Below are 24,386 nucleotides of genomic sequence, written 5' to 3'. Positions count from 1 at the left end.
GTTCAACTCTGGCTTGTGGTGGTGCTAGGGACTAAAGCTGGGAAATGAAGCCTCAGGCATGAAAGTCTTTTATATTATCACTAAGAAGCTGTCTCCCCAGCTCTCTATAAGGTAGTTTAAATATTAAATGGATGATTAACTTAGTGCTTAAAACACGGCAATGGGGAGTCGGGCGATAGCGCAGAGGGTTAAGCACACATGGCACAAAGTGCAAGGACTGGCATTAGGATCCTGGTTCGAGCCTCCGGCTCCCTACCTGCTGAGGAGTCATTTCACAGGAGGTGAAGCAGGTCTGCAGGTGTCTATCTTTCTCTCCCCCTCTCTATCTTCCCCTCCACTCTCCATTTCTCTCTGTCCTATCCAATAACGACGATATCAGTAACAACTACAATAATAACTACAGCAATAAAACAAGGGCAATAAAAGGGAATAAATAAATAAATATAAAAAAAATACATGGCAATAAAGTCCTCTAAACATGAGTTTAGCGTTTACGAAGAACAGATCTTTTCGTTCTGTCACAGCCACAAAATATCTCTGCAATCCAGTCCCAGAGGTTTGGAAAAGATATGGTAAGATTATTGATAACTTATCACTATTCCCAGAAATAAATATGAGTATATAGACAGTGTTCTGGGAGATGGTGCAAGGGATAAAATATTGGACTTTCAAATTTGAGGATCCAAGTTCAATACCAGGTATCATATATGCCAGAGTGATGCTCTGGTTCTGTTCTTCCCTTACCATTAAGCAATAAGTATTTGGGTTTGGGAGATAATATACTGGCTATGTAAACAGATTCCCCATGCCTAAAGCACTAAAGTTCTCAGATTCAATCCCCAGAAGCAGCATAAATCAGAACTGAGCATTGCTCTGATTAAACAAAAAGAGCAACAACAACAAAAAAAAAAAAAAAAAAAGAGGGGGAAGGCATGCAGTGGCACACCTGACAGAGTACACATGCTACAATCTGCAAGGACTTGGGACTTGCGTTCAAGCACCTACATCCCACCCATGGGGGGGAAGCTTCAGGAGCAGTGGAGCACAGCTGTAGATATCTCTTTCTTTCTAATTCCTCTGTCTCAATTTCTGTCTCTACCCAATAAATAAATTAAAAATAAAGAATATTTTTCAAATGCTTCTGTAGGAATTTAATCAATATAAATTTCTGTTCTTTCCTTTAGTGATGAGAGATGACTCTTAACAGAATTATCAAATAGGAATAATACCCAAAACTTACCTTTATCTCCATAGAACCATAAAGATCAAATAAAGAAGTATAGGTGGTATTTTTTAACTATTAAAATGTTATACATATAGCACAGCGGGTTAAGCGCACGTGGTGGGAAGCTCAAGGACCGGCGTAAGGATCCGAGATCAAGCCCCCGGCTCCCATCTGCAGGGAAGTTGCTTCACAGGCAGTGAAGCAGGTCTGCAGGTGTCTGTCTTTCTCTCCCCTTCTCTGTCTTCCCCTCCTCTCTCCATTTCTCTCTGTCCTAACAACGACATCAATAAAAACAACAACAATAACTACAACAACAATAAAAAAATCCAAGGGCAACAAAAGGGAAAATAAATTTAAAAATTCACTAAAATATTTTTTTGAAATTCAGCAAATGTTATACATAATATCCAGATGGACACACCTAAACAATATTCTATTTACTATGAAAAATCAACAGTTAATCTTTTTTAAAGTATTTATTTATTTATTTATTTATTTATTCCCTTATGCCTGGTCCAAAAAGTGTACATATACAGTGGGCTAGAGGAGACAGCATAATAATTATGCAAAGGATTTTCATATCTGAGGCTCTAAGGTCCTGGGTTCTATCCCCAGTACTACCATAAGCCAGAGCAGAGCAGCGCTCTGGTTTCTCTCCCACCTCCCTTCTCTTTCATTAAATAAATAAAAATATTAAACAAATATATATATGTGCAGTTAAAGAAAAGAAGTATCCTAGAGCAACAAAAGGTCATAAGAATCTTTATATAGACAATGGATGTTGAAAAAAAAAAAGAGAGAGAGAAAGTCAGATAGGGTGCCTGCCTTGTCATGTAAGCAGCCTACGTTCCAGCTCCAGTTCACCACATGGGAAGTACTACTGGGACACTGGGGGACACTCCAGTGCTGTGCTGTCACTTCCTCTAAGTGTGTGCATCTCTAGTTGAAGGTAAAAGTCAGTCCAAAGTGGTGAAATTGTGTATGGGCGAGGCCCTGGTGAACCAAAAAGGGGTTCAATTATAAGGTGTTATTTAGATACTACATCTTAACATTTATTATTTCTTACCTTTCCGCTCCTAGTTCTTGACTTTTATTAGTGGAATTATCCAGAGATACTTGAGGCTTGTCAGCAGAAATGTTTTCTGAATTCTGGCTTGCAGGATATTTATTACTTTTCTCTGAAGTTAAAGCTTCTTTAAATGGAATAAGAACAAACAAAGAAATCTACTTTACTGCCTTATTCTGATAGTGATTATTAGAATGAGGCTCCCCCCCAAGCAGCAATATAGGACAAATAAATTAATTTTCATTTTCTTAATATTTATTTATTCCCTTTTGTTGCCCTATGTTGTTTTATTGTTGTAGTTATCATCCCTCTCCATCATCACTGGTCACTTTCCTTAGGAACATCACCATAAGTCGTCTTGTGGGCCTCTCCAGGACCTTGCCCTTCCTTGCAATGATAGGGACTATCCCACTCTCTGAAGGGAGGCTGAGTCAGCACACACTGCCACTCAAGGAAGACTGGCTGAGTGCAGCCTAGGATGCTCATACTGACAGGGACTCAGAGGTCACACAGGTCCTGTGCTAAATAGGAATATATATTGGCCCTAGATTAGACCGATGGAGTAGACAGTCAATGGTACTGATATACTTTCCTCATGTTTGGGAGCTACTCTCTGCCATTATCCAGCTTTCTAGCCCTATTCTCAACTCTGACACCATCTTCCCAGACACTTTTAGTCACCTACATGTGAGCTATGGGGCTCAGGAAAAAATAGTCAAGTCATGGGTCCCTTGGAACACAGCTAAAATAGACTTGCTAGCTTCTTCCCACACAAAGACCCCTAATTTCATCTGCTCTAGTCCTACCTTTGAATTCCTGTTATTAAATAATTTGTTATGCTCAATCTTATCTCCTTTCAGTCACCAATTTGCAGATGTCACTATGATGCCAGCCTGAGTTCCCTGGGCAGACGACCTCACCAATGTATCCCAAAGTCTCACTTCTCTGGAGCCCTATCCCACTAGGGAAAGATAGAAACAGGCTGGGGATATGAATCAATCTGCCAACATTCATGTCCAGCAGAGAAGCAATTACAGAAGCCAGGCCTTCCACTTTCTGCATCTCATAAACAATTTTGGTTCATACTCCCAGAGGGTTAAAAAATAGGGAAGCTTCCAGTGGAGGGGATGGACATGAAACTCTGGTGGTGGGAACTATATGGATTGTACCACTGTTACCTTGTTGGTATGCTTTAAAAACCCCTTCTGTTTCATTTGGTTTAATCTCCCCTGCTTAACACTATTCTATTTACATAACCACTTCATTCTGTTTACATAACCTCTGTTAACAAGCACCACCTTCCCTCCAGGGCATTGGTGGTTCAGTGATAGAATTCTCGCCTGCTCCGCCCCTTCTCCTTGTCATACCCTGATTTTCACCAGTCACTTTTCTCTCCACCCTCTCTGCGTCACATCCTGTTCCCACCCTACTGGGCTAGTATATTTATAAGGAAAAGATTGTAGTTTTGAGTTTAGCTTAGCTTGGTATAGATTGCCCTGCGTCCTGCATGAATAAAGAGATACTGCGTACAGCTCAACCATGAGTCCCTGGTCGTCTGTCTCCCGTCAATGAAGCTCAGCCCGACATTACCTTATAATCTTGTTAATCATTATTAAACCACTAATAGTTTTTTTAATTTTTTTTTCTTCTTTGCTTGCAGAGTTACTGCTGGGGCTCAGTGCCAGCACTGTTCCTGGTGGCCATTTTTTCCATTTTATTGGATAGGACAGAGAGAAATTGAGAGGGGAAGGGAGGGTAGAGTGGGGGAAAGAAAGATAGGCACCTGCAGACCTGTTTCACTTTTGGGAAGCGATCCCCCTGTAGGTAGGGAGCTGGGGGCTCACACCAGGATTCTAGTGCTTCATACTATATGCGCTTAACCCAGTGCACTACCGCCCACCCCCAATTTTTTTAATTTAAAAAATAAAATATCAAGCCAAAAACATATGTGACTCCAAATGATAAAGAAAAAAGAATAAAATACTTTAATCTCTGTAGACTCAAATCTGCAGACTCAATTTATACTCAGATCCCCTTATCTGATAGGGATGAGAAAGTGCTGGAAAGCATAAAGCACATTCCTTTTTCCATTCTTATTATATCTGCATCAAAGGTTGTTATGGGGAAGGGGTTTGAGCTTTTTCATGTGAGGGAAAACAAGGGAGGGGTTGGAAGAGAAAGAAAAAGTAAGTGACATTTTGCTTCAGATTTTCAACAATAAAAAAAAATATCAAAACAAACAAAACCAACCAGATGCTGACTGACAGAAAATTTGCAGTAATATATGGAAGTAATGGAATAGCACAAGAAGGGAAAAATCTCAAATAGGCCCAAGGCAAAGCTCTGGTATGTGAGCACTTCCTTTTCATTTATTAATTTCTCCAAATGCGTTACTGTGCCATTGCTTTCTAGGAAGTAGCTTAAAGGCAGAAATTTTTAAAAAGTAAAGACAAATTCTTAAAAATTACAAATATCCTCTATTGACTAAGGAGCTATTGATGACTATAATTTATCTCAAGTTATTTTAATTTTTTAAAAATTTATTTATTTTCCCTTTTGTTGCCCTTGCTGTTTTTCATTGTTGTTACAGATGTCGTTGTTGATGGATAGGACAGACAGAAATGGAGAGAGTAGGGGAAGACAGAGAGGGGGAGAGAAAGACAGACACCTGCAGACCTGCTTCACCGCCTGTGAAGCGACTCCCCTGCAGATGGGGAGCCAGGGGCTTGAACCGGGTTTCTTATGTGGCTTTGCACCACGTGTGCTTAACCCACTGTGTTACCGCCCGACTCCTATGTTTTTTTTTTTTTTTAGAAAAGATAAAATTCACAAATTAAGGTAGAAAAATCTAAACAAATGGCTTTATTAACTAAACTACCTTTTGAAGACACTGACTAGCCTGGGAGGGGTAATCATTGCTTTCCCTGAGCTAGTCCTTAAAAGCATTACAATTTTCTTTATGCTTACCTTTTCTGGACCTTTGAGTTTCCATTATCATAAGAACTGCCTGAAGCTACCAGCTGCTGAAAAGTAGGGTCTAACTATGAACCGCCAGGGTTTTCTTTCTTTCCACTACACAGTTTAAGTTTTTATGGATGTAATGCTTTTTTTTTTTTTTTCTTCCAGGGTTATTGTTGGGGCTGAGTGTCCTGGCTAGTAAAAAAACTCTAGTGTGTGTGTGGGGTTTCAAGTCCTGGAACATGATGGCAGAGGAGGACCTAGAGGGGGTTGAATTGTTATGTGGAAAACTGAGAAATGTTACACATGTACAAACTACTGTATTTTAATGCTGACTGTAAACCATTAAGCCTCCCCTCCATTAAGGAAAAAATAACTACTGTGACTTTCAGCGGTCTAATGAAACCTTAGATGTATGGTTATCTGAGGTGTGCAAATGTCTGTGACCTCATAGTTCTCATATTTTTTTGCCTTTTCTTATAACTCGTGTGCTCAACCAGGTACACCACCACCCGGCTCCCAGACCTTTTCTTGTATCCCTGCAGCTTTCTGTAAATTTGCTGTTGCTGAACCAAGAAAGAAGGCATATGTAGATTTCTACAGGAATGAAAAAAATTGAGATGATAGAGAAGCCAGGTATTTTTTTTTTAAGACATATTTTTTGGGGGTTGGCCGGTGGCACCCTTGGTTAAGGGCAAAAGCACCCAGGTTCGAGCCCCCATTCCCCACCTAGAGAGGGGATGTTTCGCAAATGGTGAAGCAAGTCTGCAGGTGTCTACTTTTCTCTCTCCCTTTCTATCTCTCCTTCCCTCTGTCCTATCAAATAAAAATGTGGAGAAAGAAAAAAGGAAATAATGGCCAGTAGGAGCAGTGGACTCATAGTGCTGGCAGCAAGCCCCAGTGACAGGAAGCATTTGTTGAGACTGAGAATGAGGGCTTAGCACTGATCTGTGCTGGCGTACGTAGTACTGGGGACTGAACCTACAGGTTCATACATATCAAGTCATGTGTTCTACTTGTTGAGCCACTTCCCCAGACACAAGGGTGGTTGGTAACTTTCTTTTTTTTTTTTTTTAATATTTATTTTATTTATTTATTCCCTTTTGTTGCCCTTATTTTTTGTTGTTGTTGTTGTCATTGTCGTCATTGTTGGATAGGACAGAGAGTAATGGAGAGAGGAGGGGAAGACAGAGAGGGGGAGAGAAAGATAGACACCTGCAGACCTACTTCACCATCTATGAAGTGACCCCCCTGCAGGTGGGGAGCCAGAGGTTCGAACCGGGATCCTTCCTTCGGTCCTTGTGTTTTGCGCCACCTGCGCTTAACCCGCTGCACTACAGCCCGACTCCCGGTTGGTAACTTTCAGAATGCAAAATGACTCTGGAATGAAAACATCTTTAGGTAGACTTGCACAGAAGTATGTCATAGTCCTGTATTCCTTAACTATGAAATATGAATATCTAGACAAAGGAATAGTTTCTCTTGATAAATAATTAGCGTGCACGCACACACACACAAACACCACACAGACACACAATAGGATGGCTTAATGTAAACAAGACTCCTTTCTCCTGGATTAAGAACCTTACTTGAATTTGTTTGAGACTCATACCTATTCAAGGGGAGGAAAGGCTTCTATCTCCAGCTGGCATTAAATTTCTGCTCAAACTGTCTCAGAAATAAGGCCACAAAGAAACATTTTGTCTACAGATCTTCAGGAAAAAATAAGCATGTACTCCCCAAAGGCAAAGCGTAAATTGACACAAAAATTCAAAATCAGACAATAACATTTTACATCTTGTGTATTAAACTTGAAAGTAGTCTGTTTTTATACTGAAGATGGTGAAAGCGCTCCAAAGAACTGTACTGAGGACAAGACTTTGGTCTTCATTATCTAGAAGATGAACTAAAAACGAAGATACAAAGAAAGCATTTAAGGAAATGCATTCTGAACCACTGCCATAGCAACAGAATTTCTAGCTTCTCATGTTTGAGTTTGTTTCTCTCTGAATATAAAAATACTGTAATGCATACTCTAGTTCCAAGGATACTATTCTGAATAATTAAGATTTCAGTTCTTAGAAAGACTCAAAGGAAGCCCCTACAGCCATTCAGAGGACTGGGAAAGGAAATGTGAGACAGAGTTAGTTGGGCAGAGATCACTGAGAGCTGCAAAGTGCGAGGGCTCACTACCCCTGCCTGTTCTCAAGCACCAAACATATGCCTGTCCTAGTTTCTATATTTGTTCCTAGATACCTACAAACTTCCAAAATATTCATCACAGAATAAATCCAAAAGGCTAACAAACATATGAAAAAATGCTCCAAGTCACTGTCAGAAAAATGCAAATAAAGACAACAATGACATTCAATGACTTCAACAATGACTTCATTCCTATGAAAATGTTGTACATCAGTAAAGGTAGCATCAACAAATGCTGGAGAGTTTGTAGGGACAAAGAAATCCTCCTGCACTGCTGGTGGGAATGTTAATTGGTCCAACCCCCATGGAAAGCAGTCTGGAAAACTCACAGAAGGCTAGAAGTGGATCTTTCCTATGACCCTACAATTCCTTTCCTAGGGATATATCCTAAGGAACCAAACACACACCCATCCAAAAAGATTTGTGTACACCTATGTTCATAGTAGCACAATTTGTAATAGCCAAAACTCAGAAGCAACCCAGATGTCCAACAATGGTTGGATGAGCGCCTCCTCCCCCCACTACTCCCCACCCCCAGTGATTTCACTTTCTTTACCTCATCTTGGATGGAGTTTAAAGGAATCATGTTAAGTGAGATAAGTCAGAAAGAGAAGGATGAATATGGGACGATCTCACTCATAGACAAAAGTTGAGAAATACTCCCTTGAGCGCCAATCATCTCGTTAAATGTTGCTCCTCCCTGCAGTGTCCCACCCAGCCCCCGATTCACTGTTGTGACCTCGTCTTCACTACATTTGATGCCTGCTCCTGCAGAACACTCATCACTTTGGCTGCAGCTGTTTGTTTACAAAGTCCTTTGTTCCCCTAATATTTATGTTGCATCAAGGGTTAAGCCAGGTCATCTATGTACGCTGCCATGTTGATTATTTAATCATTATCAAGCAAACCGCAACTCACTGGAACTTGAAAGGCTATTGATTTTTACTGGTAATCAATGTGTATTTATTGAATTGAATAAACAGAAAAGATGAGAACTAAAAAAAAAAAAAAAAAAGTTGAGAAATACTACCATGACACCAATCTGACTTCCCTGGGCAGACAGCCTCACCAATGTGTCCTGGAACCCCACCTCCCCAGAGCCCTACCCAACTAGAGAAAGGCTGAGACATGCTATGGGTATGGATCAACCTGTCAATGCCCATGTCCAGTGGGGAAGCAACTACAGAAGCCAGACCATTGTCCTTCTGTGCCCCATAGAAATCTTTGATCCGGGAGTCTGGCAGACATGCAGCGGGTTAAGTGCATGTGGCACAAAGCGCAAGGACCAGCATTAGGATCCAGGTTTGAGCTCCCAGCTCCCCACCTGCAAGGGAGTAGCTTCACAAGCGGTGAAGCAAGTTTGCAGGTGTCTATCTTCCTCTCCCCGTCTTCCCCTCCTCTCTCCATTTCTCTCTATCCTATCTAAAAAAGACAACATCAATAACAACAATAACTACAAAAAGAATATATTAAAAAAATAAAAATAAATTAAAAAAGAAATCTTTGGTCCATAGTCCCAGAGGGATAAAGAATAGGGAAGCGTGGGGGTAGATAGCATAACGGTTATGCAGACAGACTCTCATGCCTGAGGCTCCAGAGTCTCTGGTTCAATTCCCCATGTACCACAAGCCAAAGCTGAGCAGTGCTCTTGTTAAAAAAAAAAAAAAATTAAAGGGGGACAAGGATGGCGCATCTGTTGAGTACACATATTACATTGTACGATGACCTCAATTCAAGCCCCTGGTTCTTATCTGCAGGGGAAAAGCTTCACAAATGGTGAAGCAGTGCTGCAGGTGTTTTTAGGTTTTTTTCTCTCCCTATCAATTTCTTTTTAAAAAAACTATTTTTATTTATTTCCTTTTGTTGCTCTTGTTGTTTTACTGTAGTTATTATTCAACAACAATGTTATTGATGTCGTCATTGTTGGATAGAACACAGAAATGGAGAGAAGGGGGATGGCAGAGAGAGGGAGAGAAAGACAGACACCTGCAGACCTGCTTCACCACCTGTGAAGCGACTCCCTGCAGGTGGGGAGCTGGGGGCTTGAACCGGGAGCCTTACGACGGTCCTTGTGCTTTGCGCCACCTGTGCTTAACCTGTGCTACCACCCAACTCCCCTCTCCCTATCAATTTCTATCCAAAATAAATACATAAAAATTAAAACAAAAAAATTCCTGCCTGATACACTATTTTTTCACAAGTTCCTTCCCAATTAAAAACACAAACTTTCATTTCAGTCTTCTTCATTTATTCTATGTAATAATCCCTCAGATTAGTGCTCATTTCTTATAGGAAGCAGCTCTGCTCTATGGTACCTGCTTGTTTACTCCAAAACCTCCATCTGGCCTTGTAGATAACTATGTTATAAAACACTGGATGATGGGCAGGGGTACATAGCATAATGGTTATGCAAACAGACTGTCATGCCTGAGGCTTCGAAGTCCCAGGTTCAATCCCCTGCACCACGGTAAACCAGAGATGATCAGTGCTCTGGTAACAAACAAACAAAAACACTTGATGGCCACAAAACTGCGCTATCTGTAGATCAAAGTGCAATACCTAAGGTATAGGATAGACCTCTTTATAAAATAAAATAAATTATTAAAAATAGAGTAGATGGGGAGCCTGGTGGTGGCATATCAGGTTAAGCGCACATAGTAAAAATAGGGTAGCAGAGTAACATTTCTAGTGACCCCTTATACTCAATCTCCTCTGGGATTCTCAGTGTCTTTTTGAAATTTTTCTTTTGCTTCCAGGGTTATCGCTGGGGCTTGGTGCCAGTACTATGAATCCACCGTTCCTGGTGGCCTTTGTTTTCCATTTTTTGGATAGGACAGAGAGAAACTGAGAGGGGAGACAGAGGGAGACAGAGATCCTCAGTATCTTTTTATTGTGTCTGACTCAGTCAGACAGTGACACTGAAAGACTATCTTGAGCTCATCTGAATGGTATGTTATTTGTGAGCAGGGACGCAAACCAAAGCTTTAAAATTTTTCATGGGTGAGTCAGTAAATGATATGCTGAGCAAAGATCATAAGATGTTGAAGCTAGGCCAATACTTTTGAGAAGGAGATAAAAGCAAAGGAACAGGAAGAATTTTGCTTAAGTTTGGCCAGTATTACAAACCTTTTTCTGACTTATTTTGTTCTGGATTTAGTAGGTCCGCAGGGGCACGAGAATCAGCTGTGGAGGAAGTGGAGCTGTTAGAAGGCTGGCTCCCATGTTGTTCTAATACAGCTTCCAGTTCAGCCATTTCCTTCTGGAGCTTTATCAAGTTATCTTGCATGGTATCTCTCTGCTACAAAAATAAATTACACTCTTTTTAGAAACTTGTCAGGAAGCAAGAATATGACACATCACATGAAATCCCAAGTTCAATTCCTGACACTGCGCATGCCAGAGTTATGTCTGTCCTTCTCTCGTGTTAGTAAGTAATCTTTAAAAAAGAATGCTAATGCAAATTAATTTTAGCATGGAAATTTAAATCACCTAATATGGAGTTATGAATTTTGGCAGAAAAGTTTTAATACAACTATATTCATATAATCAATGCCCATAAAGTTATTTCAGAATGATGTTAGAGGGGAAAAGCAATCTCTAAACTCTCCCAGATAGATCTGTTTTACTGTGGTGTTCCTCTAAAGTTGGTTATTTAAAAGAAAAAAACTTAGAAAGAAAAATCAGTGGTCTGAGAGCTGATGCAGTGGATAAAGCATTGGATTCTTAACCATGAGATCCTGAGTTCGACCCCCAGAAGCACATGTACCAGAGTGATGTCTGGTTCTTTCTCTCCTCCTATCTTTCTCATGAATAAATAAATATGGCTATTTTATCTTTTTGTTGCCAGGGTGATTGCTAGAGATCTGTGCCCGTACAATTCCAGCATTTCCAGTGGACCTTTTTATCTTTTAAAGGTAGAAGGTGAGAGACAGAAGAGGGGTACCATAGCATTGGTCTACCACTCATAAAGCTTCCACTGTGTAGGTGCTCTCCTGTGCTATCTAGGGGATCAAATCTGGGTCCTAGCACATGGTAAGATAGGCACTGTATAAGGCAAGCTATCTCTTGGTTCTCAGAGTTGACTATTTTAAAGCTAAAAGGGAATGAAAAAAGTCAAGCTATTGGGGCCAGGTGGTAGGTAGCACACCTAGTTAAGTGCTCACATTACAGAGCGAAAGGACCCAGGTTCAAGCCCTTGGTTCCCCCCCACACCTGTAGGAGGAAAGCTTCATAAGTGGTAAAGCAGGTCTGCAGGTGTCTGTCTCTTTCCTTCTCTTTCTCTCCCTCTCCTCTCAATTTTTCTGTCTCTATCCAATAATAAAAATAATTTAATTCTATTGACATTCCTTAATCAACTACTGGCTTGGAGTTCTCTGAACTTTTGATTTTAACCCCTGTTTTTATTTAGGTGTAGAGAGAGAGGGAGAGAGTCAGAGAGATACCTGCAGCCCTGCTTCACTACTCATGAAGCTTTCCTCCCTGTAGGTGGGGACCAGGGGCTGGACCTGGGTCCTTGAGCACTGTAGTGTATGCATTCAACCAGGTGCACCTCGCCTGGCTTGAGCTTTTGATTTACAGCAGAAAGATACAGAGTGAATTCATGAACTCATCTATTTATTCATTAAAAAAAAAAAAAACAGCTATCTTGGGCTGGCAAGATAGCTCATCTGGGAGGTTGCCAGAGGGAGGATGCCTTCATCCTTCAACCCACATGCAAACCTGGTCCCCCCAATGTACTGGGGGGGAGCCTTAGTGCAATGGTGTCTTTCTCTCCACCCCTTCCCCCAATTTTGTCTTTTCTTTTTTTAAAATATATTTTTATATTTATTAATTAATGAGAAAGATAGGAGGAGAGAGAGAAAGAACCAGACATTGCCAGGATTGAACTCAGGACCTCATGCTTGAGAGTCCAATGCTTTATCTACTTTATCACCCATTTTCTCTTTTCAGTTTAATTTTTTGCCTCCAGACTTATCACTGGGGCTTGTTGCCTGCACTATGCATCCATTGCTCCTAGGAGCCATTTTTTCCATTTTATTGGATATGACAGAGAGAAATTGAGAGGGTTGGGGAAGAAAGAGAGGGGGAGAGAGATATAGCTACCTGCAGACCTGCTTTACCGCTAGTAAGGTGAACCCCCCCGCCCCCCACACACAGGTTGGAAACTGGGGGCTCGAACCAGGATCCTTGCACTTCATACCATGTGCATTTAACCTGTTATACTACTGCCCGGCCCCCTCCCCCTCTCTTTATCTGAAAAAAAAGTCACCCCTGAGTGGTTAAGCCCCACTGATAACAACAACTATTTGCTGATCAACTATCTATTACACGCCACAAATTGTCAGAGTGCTGGTGTTGCCATTTCTGATGGTGGTGACAGGATTATCACAGTGAAGGGAGAAGATCCAATGGAAAGAGGTCTGAGAAAGCCTGTAAGGCCAAATTATCGCAATCAGTTCAAGATTAAAATAGATTTCCAGTCTTTGAAACTCCATTTCAAAATCTGCCAAATCTAAGGTTCCCCCACCCTTTTTTTTTTAACTGTTCAGCTCTAACTTGTGGTGTGGAGGGCTGAACCTGGCACTTTGGAGCCTCAGGCATGACAGTCTGTCTGTATAACCATTATGCTATCTACCCTCTGCCCTCTAAGCTCCTCAGTAAGTAAAGACTTTGATAAGGAGTTCTTCAAAATACACACTTCTTGGGTCACAGAGATAGCTTACCCACTAGGGTATTTGGCACTCCCATGCACATGACTTAGGTTCAAGCTTCTGAACCACATGCTATAGCAACAGAAGAAGCTCTGGGGCTATGACATTTCTCAGATTCCATAAAAAATAAAATGAGGTGGTCCAGAGGTGGAGCAGTGGATAAAGCAAGCATTGGACTCTCAGGCTTGAGGTCCCAAGTTCAATTCCTGGCAAAACATGTACCAGAATGATGTCTGACTCTTTGTCTCTCTTCTGTATTTCTCATTAATAAATGAAATCTTTTAAAAAATAAGATAAAGTAATAACACACACGTATCTTCACTTACTAAAGGGGTTACTAATGGTCATTAGCAAACTCCAAGGAAACAGATTGTTTTATCCTCTAGTTCTTTTGATCCTAGACGTTATTGCCCTCCACAGAAAACATGGAGTCTACTTTCTCCTGCAATACTGAATTCATAGTTTCCAGGTTTGATGACCAGAAAATGTATTCCCAGCTTCATAAAGGCTTCCACTGCTTCCCTAACACTGCTCTGCTACCGTGCCACTGCCACCATGTGGTGCTTGTGTGTAGTTCCATCACTGACCAAACCCTAGCCAAGGATCTGCCTCAGTAAACCTGAAATGCAACCACACATAAGTCACTATTCTCAAGACTATCACATCCAACCTCTCTGTAGCCATTAAGCAGAATAGAAAACTAGAAAAATAATGTAGCTAGAGATAGAAATAACTTTCTTTTGTGTTTTTCCAATGGAATTACTTTATATAAGTTAAATGAATTCTCTTGTAGGCAAATGCATTTGGGAAACCAAAATTATATTGGTCACTGAGTCATTTTCTTTTAAAAAAATATTTATTTATTCCCTTTTGTTGCCCTTGTTGTTTTATTGTTATAGTTATTACTGTTGTTATTGATGTCATTGTTGGATAGGACAGAGTGAAATGGAGAGATGAGGGGAAGACAGAGAGGGGGAGAGAAAGACAGACACCTGCAGACCTGCTTCACCTGCAGGTGGGGAGCTGGGGGCTCCAACGGGGATCCTTCCGCCGGTCCTTGGGCTTTGTGCCACGTGCACTTAACCCGCTGCGCTACCGCCCAACTCCCCACTGAGTCATTCTCTACACTTTGTGCTGCCCATGGTTGTGCTGGGGAATAAAATCCAGGGGCTCACATACAGAAGGCATGCACTCTACCAGTTAGTATCCCCATAGTTTCTTTAACTGAATTAAGGAGAAAGAGATACACCTGCAGCTCTATTTCACTGCTTACAAAGCTTTCCTCCTGCAGGTGGGGACTAGGCACTTGGACCCAGGTCCTTGTGCATTGTAACATGTGTGCCATTACCCGGTCCCTTTTAAACTGATTCTTGAATTAGTGCTACTCTTGTTTTCTATGCCCACCAAAAAACTCTGGTCTCTATTTTTAATACAGCTACATATTGTGAAAGTTCCACAAAAAAAAGATATGTCTATCATATCTTTCTTTTGTAAGGACTTTTGATGTATAATAATGTTTGGAATACAAAAATACTGCCAGAAGACTCATAATAGTGTCAGAACATTACTGCTGGGAGTCTGGCAGTAGCACAGCGGGGTAAGCGCACGTGGTGCAAAGTGCAAGGACTGAGTAAGGATCCCGGTTAGAGACCCCTGGCTCCCCACCTGCAGGGGACTCACTTCACAGGCGGTGAAACATGTCTGTAGGTGTCTCTTTCTCTCCCTCTCCTCTCCATTTCTCTCTGTCCTATCCAATGACGATGACATCAATAACAACAATAATAACTACTACAACAATTAAAAAAAAACAAGGGCAACAAAAGGGAAAATAAATATAAAAAAATTTTAAAAATCTAATTATATGTGAATCAACAGTATCTTAGATATAAATACATCCAACAGAAACAAAATACATATTCAGGAGAACTCATAAGAATGGAGGTGGGGGAGGGGTGGACGGTAGCGCAGAAGGTTAAGTGCACATGGTGCAAAACGCAAGGACCAGTGTAAGGATCCTAGTTCCAGCCCCTGGCTCCCGACCTATGGTAGTGGGGGCAGGGGGGTGGTCACCTCACAAGTGGTGCAGCCGTTCTGCAGGTGTCTGTCTGTCATCCCCTCCTCTCTGGATTTCTCTCTGTCTTATCCAACAACGCTAGCAATAATAACAATAACAACAAGGGCAACAAAAGTGGGAAAAATGGTCTCCGTGAATTCATAGGCAGGCACCAAGCCACAGCTATAACCCTGGAAGAAAAAAAAAATAATAATGAAGGTAGGGTGGGGTGGTGTAGGGGGTTGAGAAGGCATTGGGAAACCAATGGACAGCGGTGGTGGAAGGCCTGGGTTGGTGGTGGGAGTGATATAAAGACAACTACCATGGGAAGATGAACAATTGGGGGAGTTATGTGTTGGTGCATTTGGTTAAGTGCATATGTCACTATGCAAAAGGACCCCGGTTTGAGCCCCTACTCCCCACGAGCAGTGAGAAGTTTCATGAGTGGTGAAGCAAGTACTGCAGGTGTCTCTGTCTCTATCACCCCATCACTCTCAAATTCTTTGTCCCATCAAACAAAGAGAAAATAATAATAAAGCAATCACACCCAGGTGACAGCTATCTTATATGTCATTATTTCCTTAATAAGACAACTAAAAAATATAAATACTATATTCATAATATATCTGATTTTGCAGCCCAGGAGACAACAGTGTGATGTCTTTTTTTTTTTTTAAGCAGATTGTCTCTTTCTTTGATAGAGACAATCAGAAATCTAAAGGGAAGGGGGAGGTAAGAGAGGAAGACAGACAGAGAGATACCTGTAGCACTGCTTTACCACTTGTAAAGCTTCCACCCTGCAGGTGGGGACCAAAGGCTTGAACCTGGATCCTTGTGCACTGTAACACATGTGCTTAACCAGGTGTGACACCAACCGGCCCTGTAGGGTTTTTTTTTTTTTTTTTTTTTTACCAGAGCACTGCTCAGCTCTGGCTTATGGTGGTACAGGGGATTGAACCTGGGACTTTGGAGCCTCAGGCATGAGAGTCTCTTTGCATAACCATTATGCTGTCTAGTTTTTGGGTGGGAGTAGACTATTAAAAAATATGCTTAAGGGGGCTAGGCAGTGGCACACCAAGTTAAGCGCACATACTGCAAAATGCAACAACTGGAGCAAGGATCCCAGTTCAATCCCCCAGCTCCCCACGTGCAGGGGGGATGCTTCACAAGTAGTGAAGCAGGTCTGCAGGTGTCTCTCTCTCCCCTTCTCAATTTCTCTCTGTCCTATCAAACAACAACAGCAGCAATAACAACAATGGAAAAAAGATGGCAGCCAGGAGCAGTGGATTCACAGTACAGATACCTCATATATGAGACCCACAAGTATGTGGGTCTACTTTCTCTCATAAAATAATGTGACAGCTCTCAAAAAGGGGGGGGGAGGATAGGAGGAAGCTGGAAGCTGTTAGCCCCTAACAGCTTCAGCCACAAGTCATATTGCCAGTGCCATGTGTGATTCTGTTGCTCCTGGGTCAACCTTTTCAATTCATTCATAAAATTTTCAGAGGAGGGAGTTAGGTGGTAGCGCATCGGATTAAGTGCAGGTGGCACAAAGCGCAAGGAGCGGCGTAAGGATCCCGGTTCAAGCCCCCAGCTTCCCAACTGCAGGGGAGTCGCTTAACAAGCTGTGAAGCAGGTCTGCAGGTGTCTATCTTTCTCTCCCCCTCTCTCCATTTCTCTCTCTCCTATCCAATAATAACAACATCAATAACTACAACAATAAAACAAGGGCAACAAAAGGGAATAAAAAATTTTTTTCAGAGGAGGGGAAGGGATGAGGAAGAGACACTTAAGCATGCTCCATCATCTGTGGAGCTTCCCTGGGTACTGTGCTGTGCCTATGTGGCACCAGGGCCTCATGTATGGTTTAAAAAAAATGTAGTCTGCCAGATGAGCTACCTCCCTGGCCCACATTTCTTTTTTTTTTTGGAGTGAAGTAGTTTCTTTATTTGCACTTCTCTGACAGTGACTTGAAGCATTTTTTCATGTGCCTGTTGGCTTTTTTGGATCTCTTTTTTTTTAAATTTATTTCTTTATTGGGGAATTAATGTTTTACATTCAACAGTACACATTTCAATTTTTAAAAATATTTATTCATTTATTTATTCCCTTTTGTTGCCCTTGTCCCTTTATTTTTGTAGTTACTATTGTTGTTGTTATTCATGTTGTTAGATAGGACAGAGAGAAACGGAGAGAGAAGGGGAAGACAGAGAGGGGGAGAGAAAGATAGACACCTGCAGACCTGCTTCACCACCTGTGAAGTGCCTCCCCTGCAGGTGGGGAGCCGGGGGCTCAAACTGGGTTCCTTACGCCAGTCCTTGCGCTTTGTACCATCTGCGCTAAACCCGCTGTGCTACTGCCCAACTCCCAATTTTTTTTTTTTATACTAGATGACTGCTCAGCTCTGGCTTATGGGGCTACTGGGGATTGAACCTGGGACCTCACAGCCTCAGGCATGAAATATTTTTTGCATAAGCATCATGCTATCTTCTCAGCACTCTTTTCTTTTTCTTTTTTCCCATTAAGGGAAAAGATGACTTACAACTACTAAAGAACTAGTAGATTAAACCGGGGGTGAGGGGGTAGGGAGAAAGACAGAAAGAAAGGAAATTCCACAAAACAGTTATAAAAAATTCTCTATGAAGCAGACTCTACAGGCTTCCATTTGGTAGTCAAAGTGAACATAGCCCTGTTTGGCACAGCAAGAGTTCCACCCAGTTACTTACAAGCTAATTTGAGGAGGTAAGATATCATATACAACTGTAGTACCATTAATTCTACGGGATGGCACTACTGAATGCAGAGGACACCACACCCACATATTCATACCAGCTTTTTACCTGAGTGGTTAAAATAACACTTTGAGAGGACAGCCCTGATGAGTCTTCAGAGAGGCTTGTTTCACTCTGATACTCGAATCCTCTTTCACCTTAAATAACAGAAACACAGATTTGAAATCAGTTAGAAAACACTGCAATTTACAGTATGTTTCTTTCTGTCAGCATGATAAAATTTCATTTTCATGTTCACATGAAGTAACTGCTCTCCTTGATTTGGAACACTTAGATTCAGAAACAATAATAACAAAAATCAGAAGTTAGTTTACTAGCTATCAAAGCATTAGCTCCCATTCAGAGAAATCCAGGCTGGATAAAGGATTTTTAAGGGAGAGCATGTTAGGAGAAAAATGTTTAAAGTTGAAGAGGTTATTTTAATTATACTTGTTTTTTACTATTTTTTATTGTCTTTATTTTATTTGTTGGGTTGAGACAGTGAGGGAGAGACAGAGAGACACCTGCAGCAATGCTTCACCACTTCCAAAGCATTCTCCCTGAAGGTGGGGACCTGGGGCTTGAAACCAGGTCCTTACACACTGTAATATGTGCACTCAATCAGGTGTGCCACCATCTGGCCCCTTTAATTGTACTTGTAAAGTCATAAAATATGCTCCCACAAAGGCATAAATATTTAGTTCACTTCTAAAGATTTTATTTATTTGTTTATTATTGAATAGAAACAGAGAAATTGGGAGGGAAAGGGGAGATAGAGAGGGAGAAAGACAGAGAGACACCTGCAGTCCTGCTTCATCACTCATGAAGCTTCCCCCTGCAGCTGGGGACCAGGGGCTTGAACCTAGGTCGTTGTGCACTATAATGTGTGCACTTAACCAGGTCACCGCCTGGCCCCTCATTTCTAGACAACAGATGAACAATATAGAAAAATGGCCCCAATACCTAAGTTTGAGTCCACATTCTGCTCTTTTTGATTATCATCCTCTTCTAGGCCAGGTTCTCTTTCATCATCATCTGAAATCAACTCCTGATCACTCAGAATTTCTTCGTCTTCAGACTGAGACCTCCCTTGTTTGGAGGGAGGATCAAACATCAAGAAAGGATCGTGGTTGCTTGGATTAGTAGTCATGTCTTCTATTATACTACACTGTGAAGAAAATAAGCTGCTAGAAAATTTTGCTTCCTCACTAAGGTGATGTTCCTGAGATGCCTTTGCTGATGTTACCTGTTGACTGTCACAAGTTAAACTACCCTTTAATGATACTAGCAACTCCTCCGTTTTCTTGGATAAACCCTCTGTGGGAACAGCATTACTTCTAGTAGATTGAGATGGTGTGCTGCTTGTATTACCAAATATTAAGTGTTGGAAGCAGGGAAGCTCTTCATCCTCACTAGACATGAAATCTTCAGAGGGCTCTGATTTTTGTGCCCCTCTTTGCTGATCCTGTCTCAAACATGTGTGGCCTAAAGGGCTAGGGCTCCTTCTGAAACCTTTCTGGGTACTTTTGCCAAAAACAGCAGATTGTTCCTTAATGCCACTTTCAGTAAAGCTTGTATTTTCCTTCATTTCATCGTCATTTAACAGATCGTCAGGTGTTTCAGAACAAACATGACTAGTTTCCACCGGTTGTTCTAAGTTATCTGGTCTTGGGCATGAATCGGATTCTATATTAACAGTCTGAATAACACCTTCATTTTCTCCTTGTCTTTTCATTTCAGAATGTTTACAGTTACTCATCAGAAGACACTGCTCAAAGACTTCAGGTTGCATAAGACTTGCTCTAAGAGTAGCATTTAATCTGGGTCCTCTGTTTCTACATAGTTTAGCTTGAATGTTTTCACTACTGGAACCTACTTCATTAGTACTGGAACCCATATCATTAACACTGCTTGAACTGACATCTTTAAGAGCATTTTCACTGGCATTAGTCTGGCTAATGGTGTTCACTGTACTTTGGATGATGCTTTTGTTTGTCACTGCTCTTTCAGGCGACAGTGAATTTTCCTCAGACAGGTTTTTCTTGCATATACTCTTAGTAGATGACATGATGGTAGGAAGTGTTGGTATATGATATAGGTTTTGTAAAATTAAATTTTTATTTGCAACAATGAGTTCAGGTTCACTGCCTCTGAACCGAGATGGCTGACAATGCCTGGAGACTCCTTTTACGCTACATTTGGCATAATCACCTGATGTATCTTTATAACACACCACAGGAAAGCCTGTAGTTGTATGTTCTGATGGCAAATACTTGATTTCAGATGCTTTCTCTCCTTGATTTTCTTCTTTTTGTTCACAGTCCAGAATAACTTTTGGACTTTGTTTCCTTAAAGACTTAGAATGGACAGAGCCTCTTGTACATGCCTTTTCTGAATTCTCTGGACTTGAAAACAGAGCAAATGACCGACGTTTTGAAACCTTGAAGGTATTCTGTAAATACTGTGTATCAAGTTCACTCTCCTCCAGTTCTGTGCTTGTCTCCTGCGTGTGATCAACTTCACATCTGAGTGAATCCCTAAAGCCTTCAGTGTCATTTCTAGTATCTTTAGAACAACTATGGCTAAGTTCTTTGGGGGTTTCAGTTGCTACACACAGACTTACACATTGATTTGGTGTCTTTTTTGCCTTCCCTAGAGTATCAGTTTCCAGTAATGAGATACTATCCTGACTGCCATAGTCAGTGTTCTCTACAGGACTCTCTACAGATCTTTCAATTTGTAAACCTCTCTTTCCACTTACTATCAGATCTTTAGGGTTTTTGGTATTATTACACACTTGAATAGTCCCACGGCTTTCTCCTAATACCTCTCTTTGTAGGTTAGGATTAATACATTCCTGATGTTTATTGGAACTTGAACAGCTGGTAAGAAAACCAGGGATGTTTGTTAAATTTAGGTCTGAAAAAGTCTCACCAACAAACTGTTTACTTATTTGTTCATTTGACTTGCTACTACTAAAGGCTCTAGTTGCAGGTTCTTTGTCTTCAATGAGTGGAAGTTGTTTGCTGTGCCTGACTGGCATTTGATCAGCTTTCACCCCCCTCATCTCTTCATTGCTAGAACAGCTATCAATTTGTAGTTCTGTATGGCTAGGTGGGCTTGAGTTTTTATTGACTACTACTTCAAGTGCATGAATATGCCTGGCAGATGACTTTCTCCTGAGTTTATTCTTCTTAGGTGCTTTTGAACTGTGGACATTTAATTCTAGTTCCATATTGCTTATACTGCTGCTTATAGGTTCAGGTTTATTTCTAAAAGCAGATTCTTTTTCTGGTGATTCTGCTGGGTTAGCATTTTTCTCCTTCTGAACATAATCACTCTTTGTTTCAGTTTCATGACCATTAGTAGCAATATTCATTACTTGGTCACTTTGATCCAGTTGGCCAGGTCTCTTGATTATCTTTTCAGGAGTCTTCTGAACAATTGCCACATCTACTTTCTTGATAAAATCCTCAGGACAAAGACCTACATCAGTTCTCCTTTTACGTTTTAATTTAGTTGCAAGGAGAGGCTCTTTGGCTACCTGAGGTTCCCTTATAATTACATCTTCAGTTACGTGGCTCAAATTAAGAAGGCTTGCCTTCCTCCCATAGGTTTTCCCAAATATTTTATCTTCAATATTATTCTTTACTGGTTTGAAGTGGACTCCTTCACCTTCACGTATTAAAGCAACATGAGGATCACTGGCTGTTAAGTTTATTTTCTCTGAAGAACCAAAAAATCTATCTATTGCATTTGGAACTTCTGTTGTTACAGTTACTTCAGTTTTTGATTTAGATCCCTTATCATATGAGTCATCAGAAGTTAACAGTTCATCACTTCTGGAAAGCCATTCATTCACTTTCTGTATGCTATTCAGTGCTACCCAAGAAATGTCTTTGGAATCTTTAGGACTGCTGGAGTATGAAGAGATCTGCTCGTTTAGTTCTTTTCTCTCATATAAGGAATCAGCATTCAGATCTACTTCTTTGTCTGGGCTAGGAGTCTGCCTATCATTACATGTTTCCATATTTTCAGCCCATCTGCTCTGTTGGCTCCTTGCTAAGCCAGGCTGTTTGCTTTTACTACAGAATTCAGCCTTTTCTACATTCATTTTGCCTTTAGTGAGTAATAAACTGCTGTTCTCACGCTGTAACGAGCTAGTATGAGGATTTGTGCCACATGGGTCCACATGCAAGTTTGAAACAGAAGTACCCTGATACGTTTCTGGATGCTTTTCAGCTGCATGCTTCTCAGTGGTGGTCAAATCTTTCTTACTGGATTGATGACATTCATTATCTGTTATGTTCTCTGAATGCTCATAAGCAGCTGAAAGTATACAAAAACAATGAGGTGCTTAATGACAGAATTATGATGAAAAATATGTATTTAATACAACTTAGGGGTGGAAATGATGCAACAGCCTATTTTTAGAAAAACTAACTTTATAAACTACCAAGTACACTGAAAATATAGCTCATATATTCACTTAATTCATTATTTTCTCACTAAAATTATAATTTGGAATCCCCCTACATATAAGCAATGACTTCAATTTCCCTAATCCTTAACAGCGAATTAAAAGCATACTGTTCGGGAGTTGGGCTGTAGCGCAGGTTAAGCGCAGGTTAAGCGCAGGTGGCGCAAAGCACAAGGACCGGCATAAGGATCCCGGTTTGAACCCCGGCTCCCCACCTGCAGGGGAGTCGCTTCACAGGCAGTGAAGCAGGTCTGCAGGTGTCTATCTTTCTCTCCTCCTCTCTGTCTTCCCCTCCTCTCTCCATTTCTCTCTGTCCTATCCAACAACGACAACAACAATAATAACTACAACAATAAAACAACAAGGGCAACAAAAGGGAATAAATAAATAAAATAAATATTTTTTTAAAAAAGCATACTGTTCAAGAATCAGACTCCCAGTGTTATGTCTTCAGTTTCATACACTGTATATATTTTAAAAAGACAAAATACAAAAGATGGAAAAAAAAGCACATCAATTTAAATTAAGACAGGGTAGGAAAGTGGTTCAATGGTAAGGCACCTGTCTTGCATGTATGAGGTCCTGATTTTGAGCCTTAATTTTGCACAAGAACAATAAAAATATAAATATAAAACATCATAAATAGTGGAGTAGTTCTCCGGTTCCTTCTCCCTTCATACACAGACACACAGCACTAAAAAGCACAGTTCTATAGAAAACTATTATAATTACATTAGTCTAATTTCATTAAAATACACCAGGATGTACTATGACATATGAGAAAGAACAGTATTCTATCAAGAGAAATCACAAATTCTAAAGTGTCCTGAACAACCTTCAAAATTAATTCCTTACTCTCTCTCCTTCCCCCCACTATATGTGTAATATATCCATTTTCTCCCTTTTTTTTAAAAAAAATATTTTTAATGAGAAAAATGAGAGAGAGATAGAAAGAACCAGACTTCACTCTGGTATATGTGTTGCTAGGGATTGATCTCAGGACCTCATGCTTGAGAATTTAATCTATTGTATCACCTCCCGGACCACTCCACATTCTTTTCTATTAAGCTATTAAGTTCAGCTGACTTACCATTTTTTCCCGAATTCAACCTAGGTTCAGCCCTGACTTCTTGAGTGATGATATGTAACTCATGGGTACTGTAGGGAAAGACAGAAGTCCTTATGAGAAACAGTAGTTCATTACATGTTCAAAGAACTATTAGATGAACAAGAGTATATACTTTAACCCTTTAAGTAGAGTTTTAGCAAGCTGATAAAAATTACTCATTTTCTGAAATCTGTTATTTTCTTTAATACTTTCTAATAAAAATGAAATGGACAAATAGTGTAACAGGGCATTGGGGGTGTGGCTCACTAGTAGAGTAAGCATTCTGTGTGCAATCCCCAGCACAATATGGGAGCACTAAGGATAGAGACAAGTAGAATTCAGTAGATGGTGGAATGGTGCCTTGGTATCTCTCTTTTTCTGTCTCAAAGAAAAAAAAAAATGAGATGAGAAATGGACCAGGGAGGTGGCTCAGTGGAATCATGCATGCTTGGGGCCCTGGATTCATTCTTTAGCCATTGTATTAAAAACAAATAAAATGGGGGGGGGGGCTAGGCAGTAGTGCAGCAGGTTAAGTGCATATAGTGTAAAGTGAAAGGACCTGCATAAGGATCCCGGTTCGAGCCCCTGGCTCTCCACCTATAGGGGGGTTGCTTCTCAGGTGGTGAAGCAGGTCTACAGGTGTCTTTCTCTCCCCCTCTCTGTCTTCCCTTCCTCTCTCCATTTCTCTCTGTCCTATCCAACAACAACAATAACAACAACAACAATAAACAACAAAAGCAGCAAAAGGGGAAAAATAGCCTCCAGGAGCAGTGGATTCATAGTGCAGGCACCAAGCCCCAACAATAATCCTG

The 24,386-nt window shown here is 40.8% G+C and overlaps 1 protein-coding gene across 1 annotated transcript in view; it reads right to left on the bottom strand.

Annotated features, from left to right (window-relative positions):
• The window catches only part of BRCA1 (BRCA1 DNA repair associated), a 127,652-nt gene that overhangs the window by 63,373 nt on the left and 39,893 nt on the right, over positions 1-24,386 (bottom strand). Inside the window, 5 exon segments of the mRNA XM_060203427.1 lie at positions 2,292-2,418; positions 10,578-10,749; positions 18,056-18,144; positions 18,950-22,315; positions 23,557-23,624. Of these exon segments, the coding sequence (XP_060059410.1) occupies positions 2,292-2,418; positions 10,578-10,749; positions 18,056-18,144; positions 18,950-22,315; positions 23,557-23,624 (3,822 nt within the window).

The sequence above is a fragment of the Erinaceus europaeus genome, chromosome 12 (genome assembly GCF_950295315.1).
Source record: "Erinaceus europaeus chromosome 12, mEriEur2.1, whole genome shotgun sequence".
In the NCBI taxonomy this organism is placed as follows: Eukaryota; Metazoa; Chordata; class Mammalia; order Eulipotyphla; family Erinaceidae; genus Erinaceus; species Erinaceus europaeus.
The sequence above is the reverse complement of the archived record's forward strand: the minus strand, read 5'-3'. Positions and strand labels throughout refer to the sequence as shown.